Consider the following 23,508-nt stretch of genomic DNA (forward strand, 5'->3'; position numbering starts at 1 on the left):
GGCTTGTTGTTCCAGTTAAACGTTTTTCCATATAATACATTTTTTTCAGCATGCATCAAAAAATTGTATTATGGTGCACAAATTTTATTTAGTTTTTAATGTAATTTGAGTTGCTCAGGGAGCAACAAGGTGGAACAGTTGGAGAGTGCTCCTACCACATTTACTGGTTCTGATTTAGCTAAATTGTCATTTTGGTTATTGTGTATTCCCATTGCCTTTCTCCCATAGTTTGTTTGACTGGCAGCACCCTAACACTTATTTCATATTACTGAATAGCTCATGCTGAGATAAAGTCATATCAATCCAACATGTAACAGTATATTTGACAGCAGGGCTTGCAAAGTATATTTTTGCTGCCCATTTGCCCCAATCTCTGTGTATCATTACTAGAGGTGAGATGATACATGTAATTCATATACAATGTGTAATGTACAGGCTTTGTGAATCAATGACTGTTATTTCGGGAAAAAATGTACAACAGTGAAAAGAACTAGCTTTAAAGCAGTAAAACTTACAAAATAGACATAAAAACAACTAAATGTATAATACAAATTGAATGTGAAATGAAACTCAACTGTATTGCTCCTTCTGCTCTTCGCTACTCTGAATATTTTGGCCAATTCAAACTGTCCTGCAGAGAAAAGGTATCTGTCCTTTTAATTAAACACACAAATTGAAATTATAGTCTTAACAGAATTGTGACTGACACCTTAAATAGATTCCAGAAATTAATGAAATTTTACAAGTTAATATAATGCATCTGCACCGACCCATCATGAACATTGGGGGGTGTGCAAAACAATGATAGGCTACAGCATAGATTATAATTTAGCAACCACAATAAAAATAATCTCTCTATTCTAAAAAAAAATCCTGTAGAGAAACAGTTACGGCTGCGATATGTGATCTTCACGTTAAGATCACGGAAGACACTTAAAATACCCGCGAGACTAGAGAGATTGGCCACCGAGCGTCTCGCGGGGACCTTAAACATGAGATTTTGTGCCAAGAGGTTGACCCAGGACTGTCTCGCAATGATGTAGAACATGAGATTCTTGCAAGACACGTCTGTCTTACCAAATAAATGAGTGCAGGGGCAGCCAGCAACACACACACACTCGTGTTTTGGCTTTGAACACACACAGATCCAGGGCTCTCAGCACATATAAGGCATATAAGAACAATACGTTATAAATGAAACATTGACGACAAAGCGAAGAAGAAAGCAGTGCGGAGAAAAGAGACTCAAAAGCGTTGGAGAGACAAAAAGAAAAAGAATAATCTAGGTGCAAATTCAGAAAATAAGGAAAGTAATTATCAGCCCAAAACAAGTGGAATTGAAAAAAAGTGTGACCAATCGGGACGTTTGCGCTATACACATGCAGAGCAGGTTAGAGATTATGAAAGTAATGATAATTATCAGCCCAGAAAAAGTGGAATTGAAAAAAAAAAAGCACGTCCAATCCGGACGTTGGCGCTATACACGTGCAGGGCAGGTTAGACATTATGAAAGCAGTGGAATTCGAAAGGCTCAAAAAAAAAATAGTTGGCGCGATACACATGTGGAGAAAGTTAAAGAATATGAAAGTAGAAAAATTAGAAAGTATAAAAAGAAAGTAAAGATCGCAGGAGCGCAAATATATGGAAATTATTACCCGGGAAAGGGAAAATAATCACCACGGACCAGGTGTCGTTAAAAAAAAAAGCAGGATAAAGCGAGGTCAGAAATAAAAGAGAGTAGAAAACAAAGTAAAACATCATATAAAGGTTAAAAAACAAGGGGGCCATACACATGCAGAGCAGGTTAGAGATAATGAAAACTGGAATTCAAAAGACTCAAAAAAAAAAAAAAAAAAACGTAAGCGCAAAACACATGCAGAGCAAGATACAGAATATGAAAGCAGAAAAAAAACGACAGTGTCAAAACAAAGAAAGTAAACATCGCAATAGCGCAAAGAAAGAGAAATTATTACTCGGGAAAAATAACGAAAAGGCGAATAGAGATTAAATATATGGACATAGGTGATATGTCAGAAGTATGTAAATATTGTAAGGCTTTGAAGTTTAAGTCAAGAGAATTTCAAAAACGGAGTTTACCTCACATGCATTTACAGTGATCCCTCGCTATATCGCGCTTCGCCTTTCGCAGGTTCACTCTATCGCGGATTTTATATGTAAGCATATTTAAATATATATCGCAGATTTTTTGCTGGTTCACGGATTTCTGAGGACAGTGGGTCTTTTAATTTCTGGTACATGCTTCCTCAGTTGGTTTGCCCAGTTGATTTCATACAAGGGACGCTATTGGCAGATGGCTGAGAAGCTACCCAACTTACTTTTGTTTCTCTCTCTCTCTCGCGCTGACTTTCTCTGATCCTGACGTAGGGGGTGTGAGCAGGGGGGCTGTCGCACACCTAGACGCTACGGACGCTCGTCTAAAAATGCTGAAAGATTATCTTCACGTTGCTACCTTCTGTGTGCAGCTGCTTCCTGAAGCGACATGCTGCACGGTGCTTCGCATACTTAAAAGCTCAAAGGGCATGTATTGATTTTTCACTGTTTGTTTTCCTCTGTCTCTCTCTCTCTCTCTCTCTCTCTCTCTCTCTCTCTCTCTCTCTCTCTCTGCTCCTGACGGAAGGGGTGTGAGCTGCCGCCTTCAACAGCTTTGTAGCGGCGGTGCTTCGCATACTTAAAAGCCAAACAGCCCTATTGATTTGTTTGGTTTTCTCTCACTTTCTGACATTCAGTGCTCCTGACGCGCACTCCTTTGAAGAGATATGTTTGCATTCTTTTAATTGTGAGACAGAACTGTCATCTCTGTCTTGTCATGGAGCACAGTTTAAACTTTTGAAAAAGAGACAAATGTTTGTTTGCAGTGTTTGAATAACGTTCCTGTCTCTCTACAACCTCCTGTGTTTCTGCGCAAATCTGTGACCCAAGCATGACAATATAAAAATAACCATATAAACATATGGTTTCTACTTCGCGGATTTTCTTATTTCGTGGGTGGCTCTGGAACGCAACCCCCACGATGGAGGAGGGATTACTGTATTGGTTACTTTGCAAAAAAAAATTAACTGCTGATGATGTAAATCGTTTTGTCTGTACTGAAATTTCAAACAGAGAGAGCTGTCCTGAATTATGGTACAAAGTCATTAAACACATATCTCACTGACCTCATTAAAAAGATTCAGCACGTTGGGACTCGAAAGATTCCAAATATTGTTTTTACAGAAGTTCTGAAATAAAAGTGAAACTAATGAAATAGCAACAATTCAAAGAAAAAAAAGTGTATAGCTGGAAAAACAAAAACAGGGGTTGGCGAGCGAAGCCCCCTAGTATTACTAATAATAATACTCAAACTGCTGCAGTATAGGAGACACATATGTGACAATGCAAAATAACTGATCAACACAGCAACAGGATTACAGCAGTATACTTTTAAATATTTTTCTGAAGAGTAAATTAATTCAAAATATAACCATCTCCCATATGGGCTTATATTAAAACACTGCAAATACCATCCTCTGCTATTCAACGTCATCAATGACTTGAAGATTATACTCTTCAAAACTCTTGGAACAATAAAAAAGGTTCTATATAGCTGGAGTCTCAAATGTAAAACTGACACTGTACATTGATTGGGTGGTGACATTGACTTCTTCTCATTTAGCCAGAATATGGTAAACTGGAATCATGGTTAAATGGTTGGATGTAAACATTATACTTTGAGTTCAATTAAGTTTGTGATTACATTAGACTAGTGAGGTTAGATCAATGGTCTGAATAAATTCTATATGGTTATATAGTTTATGGGATTGCATAGTGGTAATGTTGTACTGTCACCATCAATGTAAACTACTGGGTGAGCTGGTGATTGCAAATATAGAGCTACTCTGTGCTAGATTCATTTTTATTTCCACTCAAAGATAACATTCTTTTTTTCCTCTTGTGACATAGACTTGATCTTTTTTTATAGAAATTTGAAATAAGTAAAAAAGAATCCCTGGCATTTGCCAGGATTGTCAGTTCCTACTTTGGCCCTGATTCTCCCAGGACAGGCTTCAGTCCTTCACTACATTGTATTGGAATAATCTGATTCAGAATATGATTCTTGCACCTTGTCATCATTTTTATCCATTTTTTAATCCCTGTACTTGTTATTGATTACATTACACATAGTTTCATGTACTTATAAATGTTTATGGTACTTTATTATGTATTTACAAATATAAAAGGTACCTTAACAATTTTTAGGTATTTCTTTTGGTTTTCAAAAAAATAAATTATATGCACAAGAAGCATAATTTTTGTGCTATGTTTTCATTTTTCAGATTCAATACGAGCAAACTATTTTAGATTTGGAAAAGCAGCTAAAAAGTGGACAAGATACACCTAAGCGATATTCTAGCAATCATAATTTATTACAAGAAGATATACAATTAACAGACTTGCCAGACAGCAAAGAAGACATCCTTCAAGCAGAAAATAATGTTCATAATCAGCATCTTACAAATCAACAAATGACGACATGTCACAGGGCTGTGAAAAATCTGCAGAAAGCTGAAGGTCATGCAATTAATGATTTTAACAGTATTGATATTGAGAGACTGCAGCAGGAGTTGGCAATGAAAAATACCAAGATTCAAGAGCTTGCAAAAACTGTTGAGGTTCTTCAGAAAGAAAGGAGGACATTACTGAGTAATCAGACTAAAGTAGAAAAAATATGGGAGAAGAAAACAAAGCCATCTAAAGCAGACAGAATTAACACTGAGTCCAGTTCTACCCAATATTTAGAAAATCCTGAACCATTTCCTGCAACTTTGGATGAAAAATGTTATCAGCCAAATGTCTTTGCTGGTTTGCATATTTCTGATGTTCTGCAGGAAAATGAGAAACTAAAGTTAGAAATAGAACAGCTGATTCTTGAAACGGAGAAGCAAAAAGTAACTTTACAAGCTGCAGTTACTGAGGCAGAATGTGAAGCAAAAAGGTAAAGAAACATTTCTGACAATACCTTCAGTACATTTACTTCTGTAATAAGTGTTATTATAAATTATGTGTTATATTATTTTTCACATTGCACGATGGTTAGTATGTATGTATCATTTCTAATTTATTAATGTATCTGCTCTTGAATAGAATCTATTATTCATTTATATAATTGTTATAATAGTGATTTTGCTAGTTATGAAAGGTGATGTGCAATAGTAACACAGTGAAGAGAAGTAAATCAGTTAAAGTAATAATTTGCTTAATTAATATTTTATTTTAATTATCTTCTGAAACAATGACTGGGCACAACTGTGACTACATACATTCAAAACAGTAGAGATATGCGGTATCTCTGCAGTTAGCTGTATAAGCAGATGGCATATAACTCACTAATATGGTACCTGGAATTTGTACAAATTTACCTTTTTATGAAATATGTTTTTTAAAAAGTTTTTATTCTAACACAGCATTTTCTTTTTTTAAAGCAATATATTGTTTTCTCATTCTTCAGTACTGTAAATGTTAATAGGATGAACACTAGCATGCAGTACAACTACTAAATGTAGTGTAGTGTAATGTAGATTACATCTGACACTGTATACGGTCAGGACCACAAGGCTTTGACTTTGTGCACCACCACAGTGGATTTGAAACAAAGCAATTAAGATGTGATTGAAGTATAGACTTTTAACTTTAATCCAAGGGGTTTAACAAAAATATTGTATGAGTTGTTTAGAAAAGACATACATTTTTTTTACACGATCCCCATATTTTCAGGGGCTCAAACGTATTTGGACAAACTAACAAAATCATAAATATAATGATCATTTTCATAGTCCGCAGCCAATGGACATCTCCAACTGTTGGGTTTCCACCAGAGTGATACTTTGCCAAACCTTTACTGCAGCTATCTTCAGTTGCTGCTTGTTCGTTGGACTTTCTGCCATCAGTTTTGTCTTCAGCAAGTGAAATGCATGTCCAATGGGGTTGAGGTCAGTTCACTGACTTGGCCATTGAAGAATATTCCACTACTTTGCGTTGAAAAGCACTTGATTTATGTTTTGCTTCATTCTCCATCTTTGCTATGTATTTTGCATCTCTATTATGTATTACAGTTTTGCAGCATTTGACTGAATCTGAGCAGACAGTATAGCTCTGTACACTTCAGAATTGATCCTGCTACTTCTGCCTGGAGTCATATCATCAATAAACTCTAGTGACTGACTTCCATTCGCAGCCATGCATGATCATGCCATAAAACTGCTTCCATCATGTTTCACAGATGATGTGGTTTTCATTGGATCATGAGGCATTCCTTGTCTTCTGCAAACTCTTTTCTTTCCAACATTTTGGTACATATTGATTTTAGTTTCCTTTGTCCAAAGAAAATTGTTCCAGAATTGGACAGGTTTTAAAAGAATGTTTTCTAGCAAAGTCTGATTTGTCCTTCCTATGCTTGAGGTGTACCAGTGGATTGTACCTTGTGGTAAACCCTCTGTCTTAAATGAAATCTTTAATTAATTGTAAACTTTTGCAATGATAGGTCTACCTCCTGGAGGGTGTTCCTGGTTTGGCTAACGCTGTCCAAGGGCAGAATTCTACAGTCGTTTAGCACAGTTGTCTTCTGTGGTTTTCCAGACCTTGTGGTGTTGCCGAGTTCACCAGTGTGTTCCATCTTTTTAAGAATGTACCATATAGTTGATTAGACCACTCCTTGTGTTTCGCTGTCTTTCTAATGGGTTTGCTTTGTTTTCTCCGCCTAATGATGGACTGTTTTTACTTGCATGGACAGCTCTTTGGACCTTATATTGAGAGTTCACAGTGACAGCTTCCAAATGCAAATTCCACACTTGGAATCAATTCCAGACCTTTTACTTGCTGAATAGTTAATGAAATAATAAGGGACCGGATTAAACCTGGCCGTGGAACAGCTTATATCAGTCAAATGTCCATATACTTTTGAGCCCCAGGAAATTGGTTGGGGTATTGGGGGAGTTATGTAGAAAAATGGTTGTCATTCCTAAATAGCTCATACTGTATTTTTGTTAAACCCCTTAAAGCTAAAAGTCTACACTTCAATCGCATAATGATTGCTTCATTTCAAATCCATTGTGGCATACAAATGTATGAAAATTGTGTCTCTCTCCAAATACTTAATGGACCTGCCACTACTTTATCCTCTTTAATAAAATCCCTGTGTGCGTCCAGATGTCCGTGTGTGTGTGTCTTCTGGTGAAGTGCGCATGCGCGGGGCACGGTGTGACGCTTCAAAGCAGATGCTTCAGAGGACGCCTGACGCGTCACACAAGACAGAGAGGGTGGGACCTATAAAATATCGCGCGGCCGATCCAATCGGATTTCGGTAAATGAGGTAAGACTTAAAACATAACGCACGAAAAATCCAACCGGGTACTGAGATGCGGAGACCAGCTTCCCTAAAGAGGTGGGATTAGTGTTTGTTGTTCACTCTGAGGATGTCAGATTTGCGATTAACAAACTTGGCCCGCTAAAGCGTAAAGTGTCAGTCGTTGAAGGGGTTTTCCTAAATATACGAATTTTCATGATATTACAATAGGTTGACTTTTAAAAGTAGATTTATTTTCGTGCACATAAAATCCGTTGCTGGGGAGATGTCACACATACAATAATCAGCTGCACGCCAGCACAGATTAAAATACTTGCTGGGGAACTGCACAGTACTTGCTGGAGAGACGTATTACTGCGAAAGAAAATTAAAGGCACACAATACAGTAACGCATATTACAGCCACATACAAGCCAGTATTACTGTAAGAGAAAATAGACGGTCCTTTGCCATTTAATATAGACTGTTCCTACTAATGTTTATGCACTACTGTTCTAGCGCCCGTTATTGTACGGGCTTAATGTCTAGTATACATATAACCACCAAATTATACTGTAGGTGTTAAGTAAGTACTAGGTGCTTAAGTGTTTTTGGCAAGATATAATCCAGTGGTAATAGTAGTCTGAGAAATCCAACACCTTGCCTACTGGAAGTGGTCTAGCATGTGCCTTGGTTCCACTCTCTAGGCAAAAGCTGGAGTTTATTATCCTTAAATATTTTGCCCACAAGCTATATGCTAAACTTGCAATTGTTAAAGATTCAGCACTTGATCAAAATTAATATGTAAGACTGCTGTCTCTACTAATCAGAATTCCTGGCATCTGTACAGGTTGACCTGTTTGTTTTATTCATATTGTGTAAATTTCCCCAGGTAGTTGCCTTCCTTTCTGCACAAATGTACTCTGTTAAGAAAAGTAGTTCTGTCTTATTTGTCACATTGTTTATTAGGCTCATAAAAGATACCTTACAAAAAAAAATTATCATTTACAGTAATCCCTCACTTATCGCGGGAGATAGGTTCCAAGGCCGACCGCGATAACTGAATTTCCGCAAAGTAGGGACACCATATTTATTTAATTATTTAACGTGTATTTGGACGTTTTTAAACCCTCTCTGTATTGTTTACAACCCACCCTTTACTCTATTAATAACAGGGACAACTGCTAAGCAATATGAAATCGGTAGATAAGTTTACACTTACTGTATAGCGAAGTACACGTAGCTATATATGACGTGATGATGGTGATGAATATGCTGCGCAGTAAAAATAATGACGATGTAGGTGATATTCCCCTGAATGCAGTAGCAAGAGCACGTTAATGCTGAATGAGTGAGATAAGACCTTCCTGGTTAATGCAGCACTCCGTCGCTGAGCCAGTCAGCAGCACACAGGAACTTAACTGCGTGCTCTGATTGGGTAGCTTCTCAGCCATCCGCCAATAGCATCTCTTGTATGAAATGAACTGGGCAAACCAACTGAGGAAGCAAATACCAGAAGTAAAAAGACCCATTGTCCGCAGAAACCCGCGAAGCAGCAAAAAATCCGCGTTATGTATTTAGATATGCTTACATATAAAATCTGCGAAGTCGTGAATCCGCGAAAAGTGAACCGCGAAGTAGCGAGGGATTACTGTACCTTAATTGCAAGTTGTATGGTTTATAAAAAATGTATTCGTTTATAGGTACAGTGTGCTGTGTATTTAATATTATTGACTTCAGAATTATTTGTTATGGTACAGATTTCTGCTTTTAATGACAGAACATTAGGCACAATTTCAGTACAACACAACTTATTTTTGTATAGATAGATAGATAGATAGATACTTTATTAATCCCAAAGGGAAATTCACATACTCCAGCAGCACCTTACTGATACAAAAAACAATATTAAATTAAAGATTGATAATAATGCAGGTAAAAACAGACAATAACTTTATATAATGTTAATGTTTACCCTCCCCCAAGAGCGGAATTGAAGAGTCGCATAGTTTGGGGGAGGAACGATCTTCTCAGTCTGTCAGTGGATCAAGCTGCTCTTCTGTCTGGAGATGACACTGTTTAGTGGATGCAGTGGATTTTCCATAATTGATAGGAGCCTACTGAGCGCCCGTCGCTCTGCTACAGATGTCAAACTGTCCAGCTCCATGCCAACAATAGAGCCTGCCTTCATCACCAGTTTGTCCAGGCGTGAGGCGTCTTTCTTCTTAATGCTGCCTCCCCAGCACACCACCGCACAGAAGAGGGCGCTCGCCACAACCGTCTGATAGGACATCTACAGCATCTTATTGCAGATGTTGAAGGACGCCAGCCTTCTAAGGAAGTATAACCGGCTCTGTCCTTTCTTACACAGAGCATCAGTATTGGCAGTCCAGTCTAATTTATCATCCAGCTGCACTCTTAGGTATTTATAGGTCTGCACGATCTGCACACAGTCACCTCTGATGATCATGGGGTCCATGAGGGGTCTGGGCCTCCTAAAATCCACCACCAGCTCCTTGGTTTTGCTGGTGTTCAGGTGTAGGTGGTTTGAGTCGCACCATTTAACAAAGTCATTGATTAGGTCCCTATACTTCTCCTCCTGCCCACTCATGATGCAGCCCACGATAGCAGTGTCTTCAGCAAACTTTTGCACGTGGCAGGACTCCGAGTTGTATTGGAAGTCTGATGTATATAGGCTGAACAGGATCGGAGAAAGTACAGTCCCTTGTGGTGCTCCTGTGTTGCTGACCACAATGTCAGACGTGCAGTTCCCAAGACACACATACTGAGGTCTGTCTTTAAGATAGTCCACGATCCATGCCACCAGATATGAATCTACTCCCATCTCTGTCAGCTTGTCCCTAAGGAGCAGAGGTTGGATTGTGTTGAAGGCGCTAGAGAAGTCTAGAAACATAATTCTTACAGCACCACTGCCTCTGTCCAAGTGAGAGAGGGATCGATGTAGCATATAGATGATGGCATCCTCCGCTCCCACCTTCTCCTGATATGCAAACTGAAGAGGGTCGAGGGCGTGTTGAACCTGTGGCCTCAGGTGGTGAAGCAGCAGCCTCTCCATGGTCTTCATCACATGTGATGTCAGAGCAACAGGCCGGAAGTCATTCAGCTCACTAGGACGTGATACCTTTGGGACTGGGGTGATGCAAGATGTTTTCCAAAGCCTCGGGACTCTCCCCTGTTCCAGGCTCAGGTTGAAGATGCGCTGTAGAGGACCCCCCAGCTCCAATGCACAGACCTTCAGCAGTCGTGGCGATACTCCATCTGGACCCGCTGCTTTGCTGGCACGAAGTCTCCTCAGCTTTCTGCTTACTTGCGCTGTTGTAATTATGGGTGGGGATGTCTCTCCTATGCTGGTATCAGCAGAAGGATGTGTGGAGGGTGCAGTACTCCGAGGTGAGAGTGGGTTAGGGTGGTCAAACCTGTTAAAGAAGTTGTTCATTTGGTTTGCTCTCTTCACGTCTCTCTCGATGGTGGTACCCCGCTTCGAGCTGCAGCCAGTGAAGATCTTCATCCCATCCCACACTTCCTTCATGCTGTTATTCTGCAACTTCTGCTCCAGCTTTCTCCTATACTGCTCCTTCACCGCCCTGAGCTGGACTCGGAGTTCATTCTGCACGCACTTGAGCTCATGCTGATTACCGCCTTTAAAAGCCCTTTTCTTCTGGTTCAAAAGGCCCTTGATGTCACTTGTAATCCATGGCTTGTTGTTAGTATAGCAGCATACAGTTCTTACTGGAACTACAATGTCCATACAGAAGTTGATGTAGTCAGTAGTGCAGTCAACAACTCCCTCAATGTTCTCACTATGTGATCCCTGCAGGATGTCCCAGTCTGTAGTTCCAAAACATTCTCTCAGAGCCTTCTCTGCCTCCGGGGTCCACTTCCTGGAGATAGATAGATAGATACTTTATTAATCCCAATGGGAAATTCACAATGATCGTGTAGTTGTAGGTAGGACCATCACTTTTGGTTTATAGTGAGGCTGAAGCAGAACCAGGTTATGATCTGCTTTCCCAAGCGCAGGCAGTGGGGTGGCGCTGTATGCGTCAATGTTTGCATACAGTAAATCAATAGTCTTATTTCCCCGGGTGTTACAGTCCACATACTGGGAGAAGGCAGGTAATGTTTTGTCCAGCGTTACATGGTTAAAGTCTCCAGCGATTAGCACAAGCGCCTCAGGGTGCTGCATTTGTAACTTAGCAACAGCAGAATGGATGATGTCACTCGCTGTCTCCACATCCGCCCGAGGAGGGATGTACACGATGACAACAATGACTTATCCAAACTCTCTGGGCAAGTAATAGGGACGCAAACTTACGGCCAACAGTTCGATGTCCCTGCAGCAAGTGGAGACTTTGACGTTAACATGTCCAGAGTTACACCACTGTGTATTAACATAGAGAGCAAGTCCTCCTCCTTTGTGCTTCCCACAGGTACTTGCATCTCTCTCCGCTCTAACTGTGCTAAACCCGGGTAGCTCCAAGTTAGCATCTGGGATGGTGGTAGTTAGCCACGTTTCGCAAAGCACAACAAACTGCCTTCTCTGTAGGTTCTGACATTTTTCACCAGCGCAGCCAGTTTGTCGATCTTATTTGAGATTGAGTTCACATTCCCCAGAATCACAGAAGGCTTAAAACGCCACTTTCTCGCAAGGCGCTTCATTTTTAGCTTAGTGCCAGCTCTGCTGCCACGATACCGCCTTCTTACCTCGCCGGATAAATAGGGAACCACACCGATACTGGCATTTGTTCCCAGCGCTTGAAGTTGAGTACTTGAATAGACGAGTCTCGGCAAGTAAAAATCCATGCCCACGTTGTAAAAGTAAGTGTGTCCAGGGAACGAATCCACATAAAATAAAGTGATAGGAGTGATCAATAAATAAAAATAGAAAAATAAAAGTAGAAAAGTACACATACACATACAGTCATACACGAAGCTGCTGAAAAGGCTGCCACTCTCGGCGGCGCCGGAACTAACTTCACTAATCAGGGTATGCTAGACTAAAGTAGTGACTCTTCAGCCAGGATTTAAAAGCTGAGACTGAAAGGGCATCTTTTATGTTAGTAGGCAGTACATTTGACACTTTTGGGGACCTGTAGGTAAAAGCTCGACCTCCCAATGTTATTTTATTAATCCTTAGAATAATAAGTAGGGCTGCATCTTGAGATCTTAAAATATGCTCTGGTTCCTTCTTTTCAAGAATGTACCATATGATTGATTTGACCACTCCTCATGTTTCTGCTATCTCTGTAAAGGGTTTGTTTTCTTTTCTCATCCTAATTATGGCCTGTTTTTACTTTTACTAATTTATCATTTATAAATAATGATAAGTTCAGTTAAGTAAGCAGAGCTTTGGCCATTTAAGACTTTTATATGTTTTTTTTTTTATATGACTTTTATAAGTGTGCTGATTCAGTAAAACTGATTGTGAGGTGAAAAGTGACAGAATGTTGTTGCAGTCAGCATCATTCCACCCAATAAGTAGTATCTGTTTTCCCCCATATTCAGAGACAAATACCTATAGCTCTCATCCATCCACTCCTTTAACTCACTGACGCAACTAATTAAGGAGAGCATCTGAAAAATGCTGTTTGGTCTATATGATAACTAATAGTTTTAGTGCATCAGGAACTGGGCAATTGTAGTAATAAGCTATTCATAACACTAACAGTGGGGGGCTACAAGAACATCCATTGAGCTTCTTACTAGTATTGTTTGGACTGGGCATAAGGAACAAGAAGTAAGTTTCATTTTAGAAATTAAAGATATAACTTCCTATTCTGTTACTAAATTAAAATTACTAAAATGGTGTGTGTAAGGCAAGACAGGGTCTGCTAATCTAGTATAAAGTTTGTGAGGTGATGCTGAGTTCTGGGATCTTAAACTGTCTATTTTTTCATTAAAGAAGTTCATAAAGAATGCAGTTTATGTGTAATTCCATTTCATGTTCAAATGGCAAGGTGGTGCAGTAGTTAGTGCTGTTGCCTTACAGCACTGGTATGAATCTCTTACTGGAAGATACTGAAACATGTCCTGTAAGATACTGGTATATGTTCTGGGAGATAATGAGATACTTAAGTTTAAACATTTAAAGTAGAAGCATAAGAAAGTTAAACTAACTAGCTTTTATTTATGAAAATTGGATTACAGGATATTTGTGTTTTTCCCATTTTAAAGGAAAACATGAATATTGTAGGTTCTTCAAAGAATTAATTAAGCAATGATTTAGAAAGGGATTCCACTCTTAATGTCTACTTAGATAGACAGATTGGAGGAGCAGCTGGCCAACCTAGTCTATTCAGTTAATTGGTCTTAAACTAACTGCAAGCATTTTCACTTTTAGTATTTGTAAGCAACCAATTCCCCCAGCATGCTTTAAAATTTGCATGCAGACTGTAATATATATATATATGTTATATTGCAATGCTTATGTTTTTGAAATCACTTTACATTTTTAACTTGCCTAGGAAATCTACAAAGTCTTTGGAGGTTGCTGAACTACTAATTTGTTACTTATTTATTCTTTCAGGTCCCAAATAGATGCAGCTGAACATATTTCATGTTTAAAAGTGGCTCATCAAAAAGAACTTGAACGTATAATTACCCAACATGCTTTGGAGCATTCTTCTTCCAAAGTGGCCGAATTAACAAATAAAGTATCCACACAGGAGGTAATCTTTGACTTCTAAATGGATCCTCACCTGTTATTTGTATTGTTTGTTTTTATCCGTTATATATTTACATGTTTACATATATGTTCAACTCCTCCTTGAACCGCCACCTTATCGTGGTGGAAGGGTTTGCGTGTCCCAATGATCCTAGGAGCTCTGTTGTCCGTGGCTTTATGCCCCTGGTAGGGCCACCCAAGGCAAACTGGTTCTAGGTGAGGGATGAGACAAAGAGTGGTTCAACAAACCTCCAATGATGAAGCAAAACCTTGGACGACGTTTTCCCTTGCCCGGACGCGGGTCACCGGGGCCCTCCCTCTGGAGCTAGTCCTGGAGGTGGGGCTCGATGGCGAGCGCCTGGTGGCCGGGCCTGCACTCATGGGGCTCGGCCGGGCATGGCCCGAATAGGTAACGTGGGTGCCCCTTCCCATGGGCTCACCACCTATGGGAGGGGCCAAGGAGGTCGGGTGCACTGTGAGTTGGGTGGTGGCCAAAGGCGGGGACCTTGGCGGTCCGATCCTCGGCTACAGAAGCTGGCTCTTGGGACGTGGAATGTCACCTCTCTGAAGGGGAAGGAGCCTGAGCTAGTGCGTGAGGTCGAGAGGTTCCGGCTAGATATAGTCGGGCTCACCTCGACACACAGCTTGGACTCTGGAACCAATCTCCTTGAGAGGGGCTGGACTTTCTACCACTCTGGAGTTGCCCCCGGTGAGAGGCGCCGAGCGGGTGTGGGCATACTTATTGCCCCTGACTTGGAGCCTGTTCATTGGGGTTTACCCCGGTGGACGAGAGGGTAGCCTCCCTCTGCCTTCGGGTGGGGGGACGGGTCCAAACTGTTGTTTGTGCGTATGCGCTGAACAGCAGTTTGGAGTACCCACCCTTTTTGGAGTCCCTGGAGGGGGTGCTAGAGGGCATACCTTCTGGAGACTCCCTCGTTCTGCTGGGAGACTTCAATGCTCACGTGGGCAATGACAGTGAGACCTGGAAGGGCGTGATTGGGAGGAATGGCCCCCCCGATCTGAACCCGAGTGGTGTTTTGTTATTGGACTTCTGTGCTCGTCACGGATTGTCCATAACAAACACCATGTTCAAGCATAGGGGTGTTCATGTGTGGCACCAGGACACCCTAGGCCTCAGTTCGATGATCAACTTTGTGGTCGTGTCGTCGGACCTGCAGCCACATGTCTTGGACACTCGGGTGAAGAGAGGGGCAGAGCTGTCAACTGATCACCACCTGGTGGTGAGTAGGCTTCGATGGTGGGGGAGGATGCCAGTCAGGCCTGGTAGGCCCAGATGTGTTGTGAGGGTCTGCTGGGAACGTCTGGCAGAGTCCCCTGTCAGAAGTAGCTTCAACTCCCACCTCCGGCAGAGCTTTGACCACGTCCCGAGGGAGGTGGGGGACATTGAGTCCGAATGGGCCATGTTCCGTGCCTCTATTGTTGAGGCGGCTGACCGGAGCTGTGGCCGTACGGTTTTTGGTGCCTGTCGTGGTGGCAATCCCCGAACCCGTTTGTGGACTCCGGCGGTGAGGGATGCCATTAGTGCTGGGCGGTATACCGGTTCATACCGAAAACCGTTTTTTATTTTTTTTATGATATGGATTTTTCTTATACCGCAACACTGGTTTAAATTGCCTAAACAACGTTCGGAACGTGGCGCAGGGGGAAACTGTTCAAGTGGGGACCTTTTTCACTGCTACACCGCTAAACACAGATTTGTTGCACTAGGGCTCTTTTTCACTGCTACACCACCAAATAGTGGGTGGTAGCATAGGTATGCCGCGCGGTGAAAATGGACAGAGAGCCGGAAAAAAGGAGTCACGTCTGTCGCCTGGAGATGCTTTAGTTTTAAAAGGTCAGATGTGTAAATACTGTTTCTATACTACTGGATAATACTGCAAGCCAAGTTGTACTTGTTTTATTTGTTTTCAATACAGTGTAATGTACCTGGGTACTGTGTAATATTGTGACGACATGTTGACTTTATTCTCGTACTTTGTCATTAAAGTAGAACATCATAAACTAAACTTCATCGTAAAATGAATATTTAATTCACTAGATTTTCTCAAACCCCGTCATAAGTTATATAGCACATTAAATGCTTTGTGTTGTGTTCCCCGACCCAGTTGTTAATCACTACGCTTCTTAAACTGACTTCCTCCGCACTGAGAGTAGACAGCGATCACCATACAGAATCCATTCACTGTATGATATTCCTGCTCTCTGAAAATTTAGAATGCTAAGATAAATACTTGATATTTTCATGATGAAATGCATTAAAGCAGGTGTTAAACATACACGGTAGTGTGGCGGTAGTGCTGCTCCCTCGCAGTAAGGGGTCCCCAGGTGTATGTTCAGTGTAGAGAACTTTATGGCAGGTGTGACGAGGCTCCCAAAAACTGGATGTATGAATGGGTATCGCACAGGTTTAACTTAAATATTGTTTAAATGTTGGGTTTGTGATCTGGTGGTCGGAGAGACGAACACAGAATTCAATTTGGTGAATACTGTGTAATGCACCTGGGCTTTTGAAATCTTGAAGTAATAGTGCAACTATCAGTAATAATACAATTATTTATTTTATTGTTATTATTCATTAGTTTAAATATTATGCAGTTTAATGATGGTAAAGTTGTTTAAAAAGTCACTTTAACGTGTCAGTGGAAAGAGATTGTTAACATTAACAGAAAGTGTAGTTGTTTTACAAAAAATATTTATTTATTCCTTTTCTAAGACATGTTCAGTGCAATACAACTTTTGACAAGCACTTCTGGATATTTTCCTAAGTCGAAATACCTCTTTGGATGGTTGAAAATATGTTGTCAAAATTATAATTTAAGTTTTTGCAAAATTTGTTAAATAAAAAGGTTCTGTATTTTGACTGCATCTGTCATGCAATGTGATTTCCTTCTCTTCATTAGTGCCACCCCCTTGAAAAGTATCACTTTATGGGGCAATGCAAACCTGTATTAATACTTGTGTGCACATTAAAATGTTTTTTTGTACAATGTACAATGCTCTTGACAGTGGAATAGGTTATTCTTAGCCAGTAATTGCAGTGGAAAATGTGTTTAACATCCACTCATGCATGGGAAAAAAATACCGTCAAATACCGTGAAACCGGGATAATTTAGAAAAATACCGTGATATAGAATTTTGGTCGTACCGCCCACCCCTAGATGCCATCAAGCTGAAGAAGGAGTCCTACAGGATCTTTTTGTCCTGTGGGACTCTGGAGGCAGCTGATAGGTACCGGCAGGCCAAGCGGAATGCGGCTTTGGTAGTTGCTGAGGCAAAAACTCGGGCATGGGAGGAGTTTGGGGAGGCCATCGAGGACGACTTTCGGACGGCTTCGAGGAGATTCTGGTCCACCATCCGGCGTCTCAGGAGGGGGAAGCAGTGCAGTGTTAACACTGTATATTGGGGATAATGCACTGCTGACCTCGACTCGGGATGTTGTGGGTCGGTGGGGGGAGTTCTTCGAAAACCTCGTCAATCCCACTAACATGCCTTCCAATGAGGAAACAGAGCCTGGGGACTTGGAGGTGGGCTCCCCCATCTCTGGCACTGAGGTCACCGAGGTGGTCAAAAAACTCCTTGGTGGCAGGGCCCCGGGGGTGGATGAGATACGCCCAGAGTTCCTCAAAGCTCTGGATGTTGTAGGACTGTTGCCTCTGCAACATCGCATGGACATCAGGGACAGTGCCTCTGGATTGGCAGACTGGGGGACCGGAGGGTGTGTTCCAACTACAGAGGGATCACACTCCTCAGCTTCCCTGGAAAAGTCTATTCGGGGGTCCTGGAGAGGAGGGTCCGTCGGATAGTCGAACCTCTGATTCAGGAGGAACAGTGTGGTTTTCGTCCTGGTCGTGGAACAGTGGATCAGCTCTATACCCTTAGCAGGGTCCTGGAGGGTGCATGGGAGTTTGCCCAACCAGTCTACATGTGTTTTGTGGACTTGGAAAAGGTGTTCGACCGTGTCCCTCGCGGAATTCTGTGGGGGGTACTCCGAGAGTATGGGGTACCGGACCCCCTGATAAGGGCTGTTCGGTCCCTGTATGATCGGTGTCAGAGCTTGGTCCGCATTGCCGGCAGTAAGTCGAACCCATTTCCACCGCCAGGGCTGCCCTTTGTCACCGATTCTGTTCATAACTTTTATGGACAGAATTTCTTGGCACAGCCAGGGCGTTGAGGGGGTCCGGTTTGGTGGACTCAGGATTGAGTCACTGCTTTTTGCAGATGATGTTGTCCTGTTTGCTTCATCAGGCCGTGATCTTCAGCTCTCTCTGGATCAGTAGGCAGCTGAGTGTGAAGCAGCTGGGATGGGAATCAGCACCTCCAAATCTGAGACCATGGTCCTTAGCCGGAAAAGGCTGGAGTGCCCTCTCAGGGTTGGGAGCGAGATCCTGCCCCAAGTGGAGGAGTTCAAGTATCTCGGGATCTTGTTCACGAGTGAGGGAAGAATGGAGCGTGAGATTGACAGGCGGATCGGTGCAGCATCCGCAGTGATGCGGGCTCTGCATCAGTTTGTTGTGGTGAAAAAGGAGCTGAGCCGCAAGGCAAAGCTCTCAATTTACCAGTCGATCTATGTTCCTACCCTCACCTATGGTCATGAGCTATGGGTAGTGACCTAAAGAACGAAATCGCGAATACAAGCGGCTGAAATGAGTTTCCTTCATAGGGTGTCTGGGCTTTCCCTTAAAGATAGAGTGAGAAGCTTAGTCGTCCGGGAGGGACTCGGAGTAGAGCCGCTGCTCCTCCGCATCGAGAGGAGTCAGATGAGATGGCTCGGGCATCTGATCAGGATGCCTCTGTGGTATAGTGGGTCCGCGGCTTCCGAAAAAAAAAAGGTCGTTTTTAAATCGGTATAGCCGTGCCGTTCTCCGTGGGTATGATTGCACAACCGCGGGGAGTTAATGAGGTGATCGGAGTGAGTCACACCTGCATGTGTTGGTGCGGTCGTTCTTGTTTGCCTCATTGGCTTCCTGCGGCGTGTAATTAAGGCGCTGCGCCCACGGAGGCACCCGTAGGTGTGTGTATATATAGACGGAGGTATACGAGAGGGGGATATAAATTGGAGAGAGAAATCGTGGAGGAGGAAAAGGAAAGAGAAAGGTTGATGGAGAGAGAAAAGAGGATGCGGTAAAAGGTCGGAAAATAGCAGTCAGGTAGTGACGATCCGGACACCTGGAAGGTGGAGACGCCATGAGCTGGGGCCCCGCGAAGGAGTGTTATGCTGATGCGTTCTGGGGGCTAGTTCACCCCACTGAATTTATGGAGTGAGTGGGGTGAGCAGGAGAGGTGCCTTCCCGAAGGATCTGAGGAACGACTGCGGGTGCGCGAAGAATCAAGGGAGGAGAGTTGACCTTGGCGGTCTGGCAGTGACATCCTAATAGGGGGCTAAGATGAAGGTTAACTGAAGGAGCTCGTGGTTGCTGGTTCTCCGTGGAGCAGAAGATGCAATGGGAGGAGGGCTGGAGAGTAAGGAGAGACTGCGTTTTAACTACCGCATATATTAACCTTGTGTTTTATGGATTTATTTCTTGTTGATTATTATCCTCACTGAACCTTTATTTTATGGATTTATTTATGGAACTTTGGACACTGCACTTTTGCATTTTTTGATTGTTTTAATAAAAGCACGTTTTCACTTTTGAATATATCCCCTGGCTTCATGTGAGATTTGTCCCCATTTGTCAGCTGAACTCGGTGACATTACTGACGGTGTTGGGTTCAGGGCTCCCATAAGCATGTTGAGAGCCTGAAGAGAACACGCATCGTCGCAGCCTCCTGGACGCCTCCCTGGTGAGGTGTTCTGGGCACATCTAACCGGGAGGAGGCCCCGGGGAAGACCCAGGACACGCTGGAGGGACTATGTCTCTCAGCTGGCTTGGGAACACCTTGGGATTCTCCCGGAAGGGCTAAAAGAAGTGGCCGGGGAGAGGGAAGTCTGGGTATCTCTGCTCAAGCTGCTGCCCCCGTGACCCGATCTCGGATAAGCGGAAGAGGATGGATGGATGGATATTTACAACCATGTATTTCTCCCTGTTCTATTTCTCTGTTTGTCATAGAGTACTGTGCTCCATGCAGCTCAGCAGCTTTCACCCACTCATATATTTGACATCGCTGCATGCAGGCTTTAACCTATAATTGAGTGGTTGATGTAAATCCATTCTTTAACAGGTGAAATGAGGGTTCAGCAAGTGGTAAATTTGTATAGAGTGACCTCCCAAGGTCCACTACATAAACACACACACACACACATACATCCACAGTCCTTCTCCCCACTGAGTGTAGGGTAAAAGCTAAAAGAATATTAGCCAAAGTGTTTCAAAAGCCCTGCCTTTTGCTCCAGTGCAACACACCAGCCTTTGCAATCATTAAATAATGCACCCTTGATTTATGTTTTCACTATTTTTTGAAATTAAAAGTTAAATCCTTATAACCAAGTGTTGTTCTTTGTAACTTATCTTCAGATGGTTATTTGCCACTCAAGTGGGTTGGTGTTTTTATGAGGTGGCTTTTAAGTCTAGCTGCATTTTTTTTTCTTCTCTCTCTTCCAGAAGCTATAATTCAGTATTCTCCTTTTGACTGGTTTCAAGTTACATAATTAATATTTGTGCAAAGTGTTATTTGGCAATAAACTGTGATTATTTTAATCAGAGGTAAAAACAATTTTCTATTATTACATGTGTAAAGGGACACTACTCTGATAATAATGAAAATAATCCATCCATCCATCCATTTACCAACCCGCTGAATCCAAACACAGTGTCATGGGGGTCTGCTGTAGCCAATCCCAGCTAACACAGGGCACAAGGCAGGAACCAATCCCGGGCAGGGTGCCAACCCACCACAGGACACACACAAACACACCCACACACCAAGCACACACTAGGGCCAATTTAGAATCGCCAATCCACCTAACTTGCATGTCTTTGGACTGTGGGAGGAAACCGGAGCGCCCGGAGGAAACCCACGCAGACACGGGGAGAACATGCAAACTCCACATAGGGAGGACCCAGGAAGCGGACCCGGGTCTCCTAACTGCGAGGCAGCAGCACTGCCACTGCGCCACCCTAATGAAAATAATGTAAATTAATATAAAAATGAATTTAACATACTCTTACTATTTCAAATTGCAGCATGATATTTGTAGATGATTTTGTTTTTGGAATATTTATTTGGAATATGTTATGTGCCGAGTCTGTTATATACTTGTATAATAAAATGTGAGTTTTAGGGAGTGTACTACTATCAACACATGAGCGCATTTTGAGAAAAATAAAAATGACATCAGTGTCAAAAGAAAGACTTTAAAAAAAGTATATGCCTGAGAAAAAGAGAAATAGCCAATCAGGAATTAGTTATTTTTTTCTTTTATTTATATTTATATGTTCTCCATGTGTGGAGTGAGGCATGGTGGCACAGAGGTTAGCTTTGATGCCTCATGAATCTGGTTCCCTGGAATCCAATTCCACAAACATTGTTTTTGTGGAATTGCATGTTCTTTCTGTGTAAGTGTAGGTTTTCCTGTGAGTATTCCTCAAAATTCCCAAAACATGTATGTTACATCAATTGGCAAGTCTAAAGCAGCCCTGTTGTGAGTGCTCAGTGATGGTATGTTTCCTCGCTTGTGCCCTGTGACCATGAACTGGAAATCAGGTTTGAAAATGAATGTACTGTATGTACACAGAAATAAAGATTTCTTTCTTTCTCTCTCCCTTTCTTTCTTTCTTTCTCTCTCTCTCTAATAACCATGTCAGTCTTGGCTGTTGTGGTGGACTTCCTTCGTTCATTGTAACCAGTACTGAATTGCCATTCTCATGTTTCACAAACCACAGTATCTTCTCTTTTATATTGTTTTCAAGACCTGAGACTCTGGACCTTCATGGGCATTGACATAAAAGACTGCCTTGCATTTCTATTGACCTTTCGGGTGTATGTTTCTCTGCCAGTATAAGGTTCTCTTCTTAAAAGAATAATGTATATCAAATAAGTTAAAATCAATTTGTTTTTTTTTTTCTGTAACAAAACAGATAATGATACATTTTCTCCAGAATCAAGTTGCTGATCTTCAAAGAAGCAAAGAAGATCTTGCTGCTTCAAAGGTTCATGGAGAAAAGCTACAGAAGCAGGTTTTTACAAGATAATTTACTTTAATTACAATTACTACATTTTGCTTAGCCATTTGCAATTTGTCTAAACTATTTTAAAAAAGAGTGGTGCAGTGTAGGAAATCATTAGGCAAAGAAGTGTACAATCAGCAGGGTGATGGTAGTTACTTATTTTTAAGTCTTATTTTAGTAAGTAAACCCATCACTCATGAGACTCAACAATAACTAAGCACATTATTAAAGTAATACTCCACACAATAAAAATATACAGTACATTTTTTATCTGTTACCCTGTGTTTGCTGTAATCTCATGTTTTTGCAGAGAACGTATGCTTAAATAGGGAGTGGTATGGTACAAACAGCAAAACAAAATCTAAATATTAATGAAGAAAATCTCAGTTTTTTTGGGTTGTATAATCCATTTTTAGATATACAACTGTATGCTCACAACATTCCAAATATGTATTTTTGTTAAAATAATTGATAAATAAGCCACTTCTGGAAAATCCTTTAAAAGGAGCTGTTGTTTATAGCAGTTTGTAATATTCTTATCTGTCTTGATGTACTCATCATGATTTGTAGGTTGCAGTATTAGAAGAAGAACTTGAAGAAGCAAAACAAAAGTACAGCCCTGAACTAAAGCACTTTTTAGCTTTAGAAAGAAAAATCAAAAATATGGAATTACGACATGCACAAAGAGAGCAAGAACTCCAAAAGGTAACACAATATTATGTTTGCTGTAGCATAAACTATTATGTCTCCTGTTTAAAAGTTTTTCTTTTAATTTATTTATAATGTTATTGAAGTAATTAATGATTGTTTCACTGAAGCTTTCAAGGTCAGTTTAAATCAATGGAGAATTTGTTTTTCATCATTGTATCAGCACATATCAACAATAAGTAGTCAAAGTTGTCATGGTGATTGCAAAATATTAACTTTTAAGGTATGATTAGATTGTGGTTAATTAGTTGTGAAATATGATATCAATGTATTTAAAGTGTTTTACTTTGTTACATGCTAGTTTTTCTGCAGACATAATTGTTTTCCTGTTGTTATTTTGGCAACAGTCTTATAATTCCATATTAGGTTGTATTTATAATCAACAAAAATAACCCAGTAATTGCGGTGTTGCAATGATAATGACCAAAATAGTTTATTTCTACATTTAGCATCACTGAAAGCTCAGTGTTATTATTTAATGCAACATTTATGGTCAATTAGTATACGGCCCAGATGGAGTTAAGATTACGAAACACCAAGAAAAGCCCACATAAAATAATTGAATGAATTATTGTTACATAATTGAATCAATGTGTTACATAATGTAAACAGAATTAGAAGAGAAACTGAGAAATGATGCAGTTCAAT

The 23,508-nt window shown here is 41.2% G+C and overlaps 1 protein-coding gene across 2 annotated transcripts in view; it reads left to right on the forward strand.

The window, feature by feature from the left end:
- Nucleotides 1-23,508, forward strand: part of cep162 (centrosomal protein 162) — a 160,368-nt gene that overhangs the window by 134,865 nt on the left and 1,995 nt on the right. For both annotated transcript variants that reach the window (XM_051925346.1, XM_051925345.1), the window contains exons 23-26: nucleotides 4,335-4,993; nucleotides 13,886-14,027; nucleotides 22,063-22,161; nucleotides 22,723-22,857. In XM_051925346.1, coding sequence (XP_051781306.1) covers nucleotides 4,335-4,993; nucleotides 13,886-14,027; nucleotides 22,063-22,161; nucleotides 22,723-22,857 — 1,035 coding nt within the window. The remainder of the gene's footprint in view (nucleotides 1-4,334; nucleotides 4,994-13,885; nucleotides 14,028-22,062; nucleotides 22,162-22,722; nucleotides 22,858-23,508) is intronic.

This window comes from Erpetoichthys calabaricus, chromosome 3 (genome assembly GCF_900747795.2).
Source record: "Erpetoichthys calabaricus chromosome 3, fErpCal1.3, whole genome shotgun sequence".
NCBI lineage: Eukaryota > Metazoa > Chordata > Cladistia > Polypteriformes > Polypteridae > Erpetoichthys > Erpetoichthys calabaricus.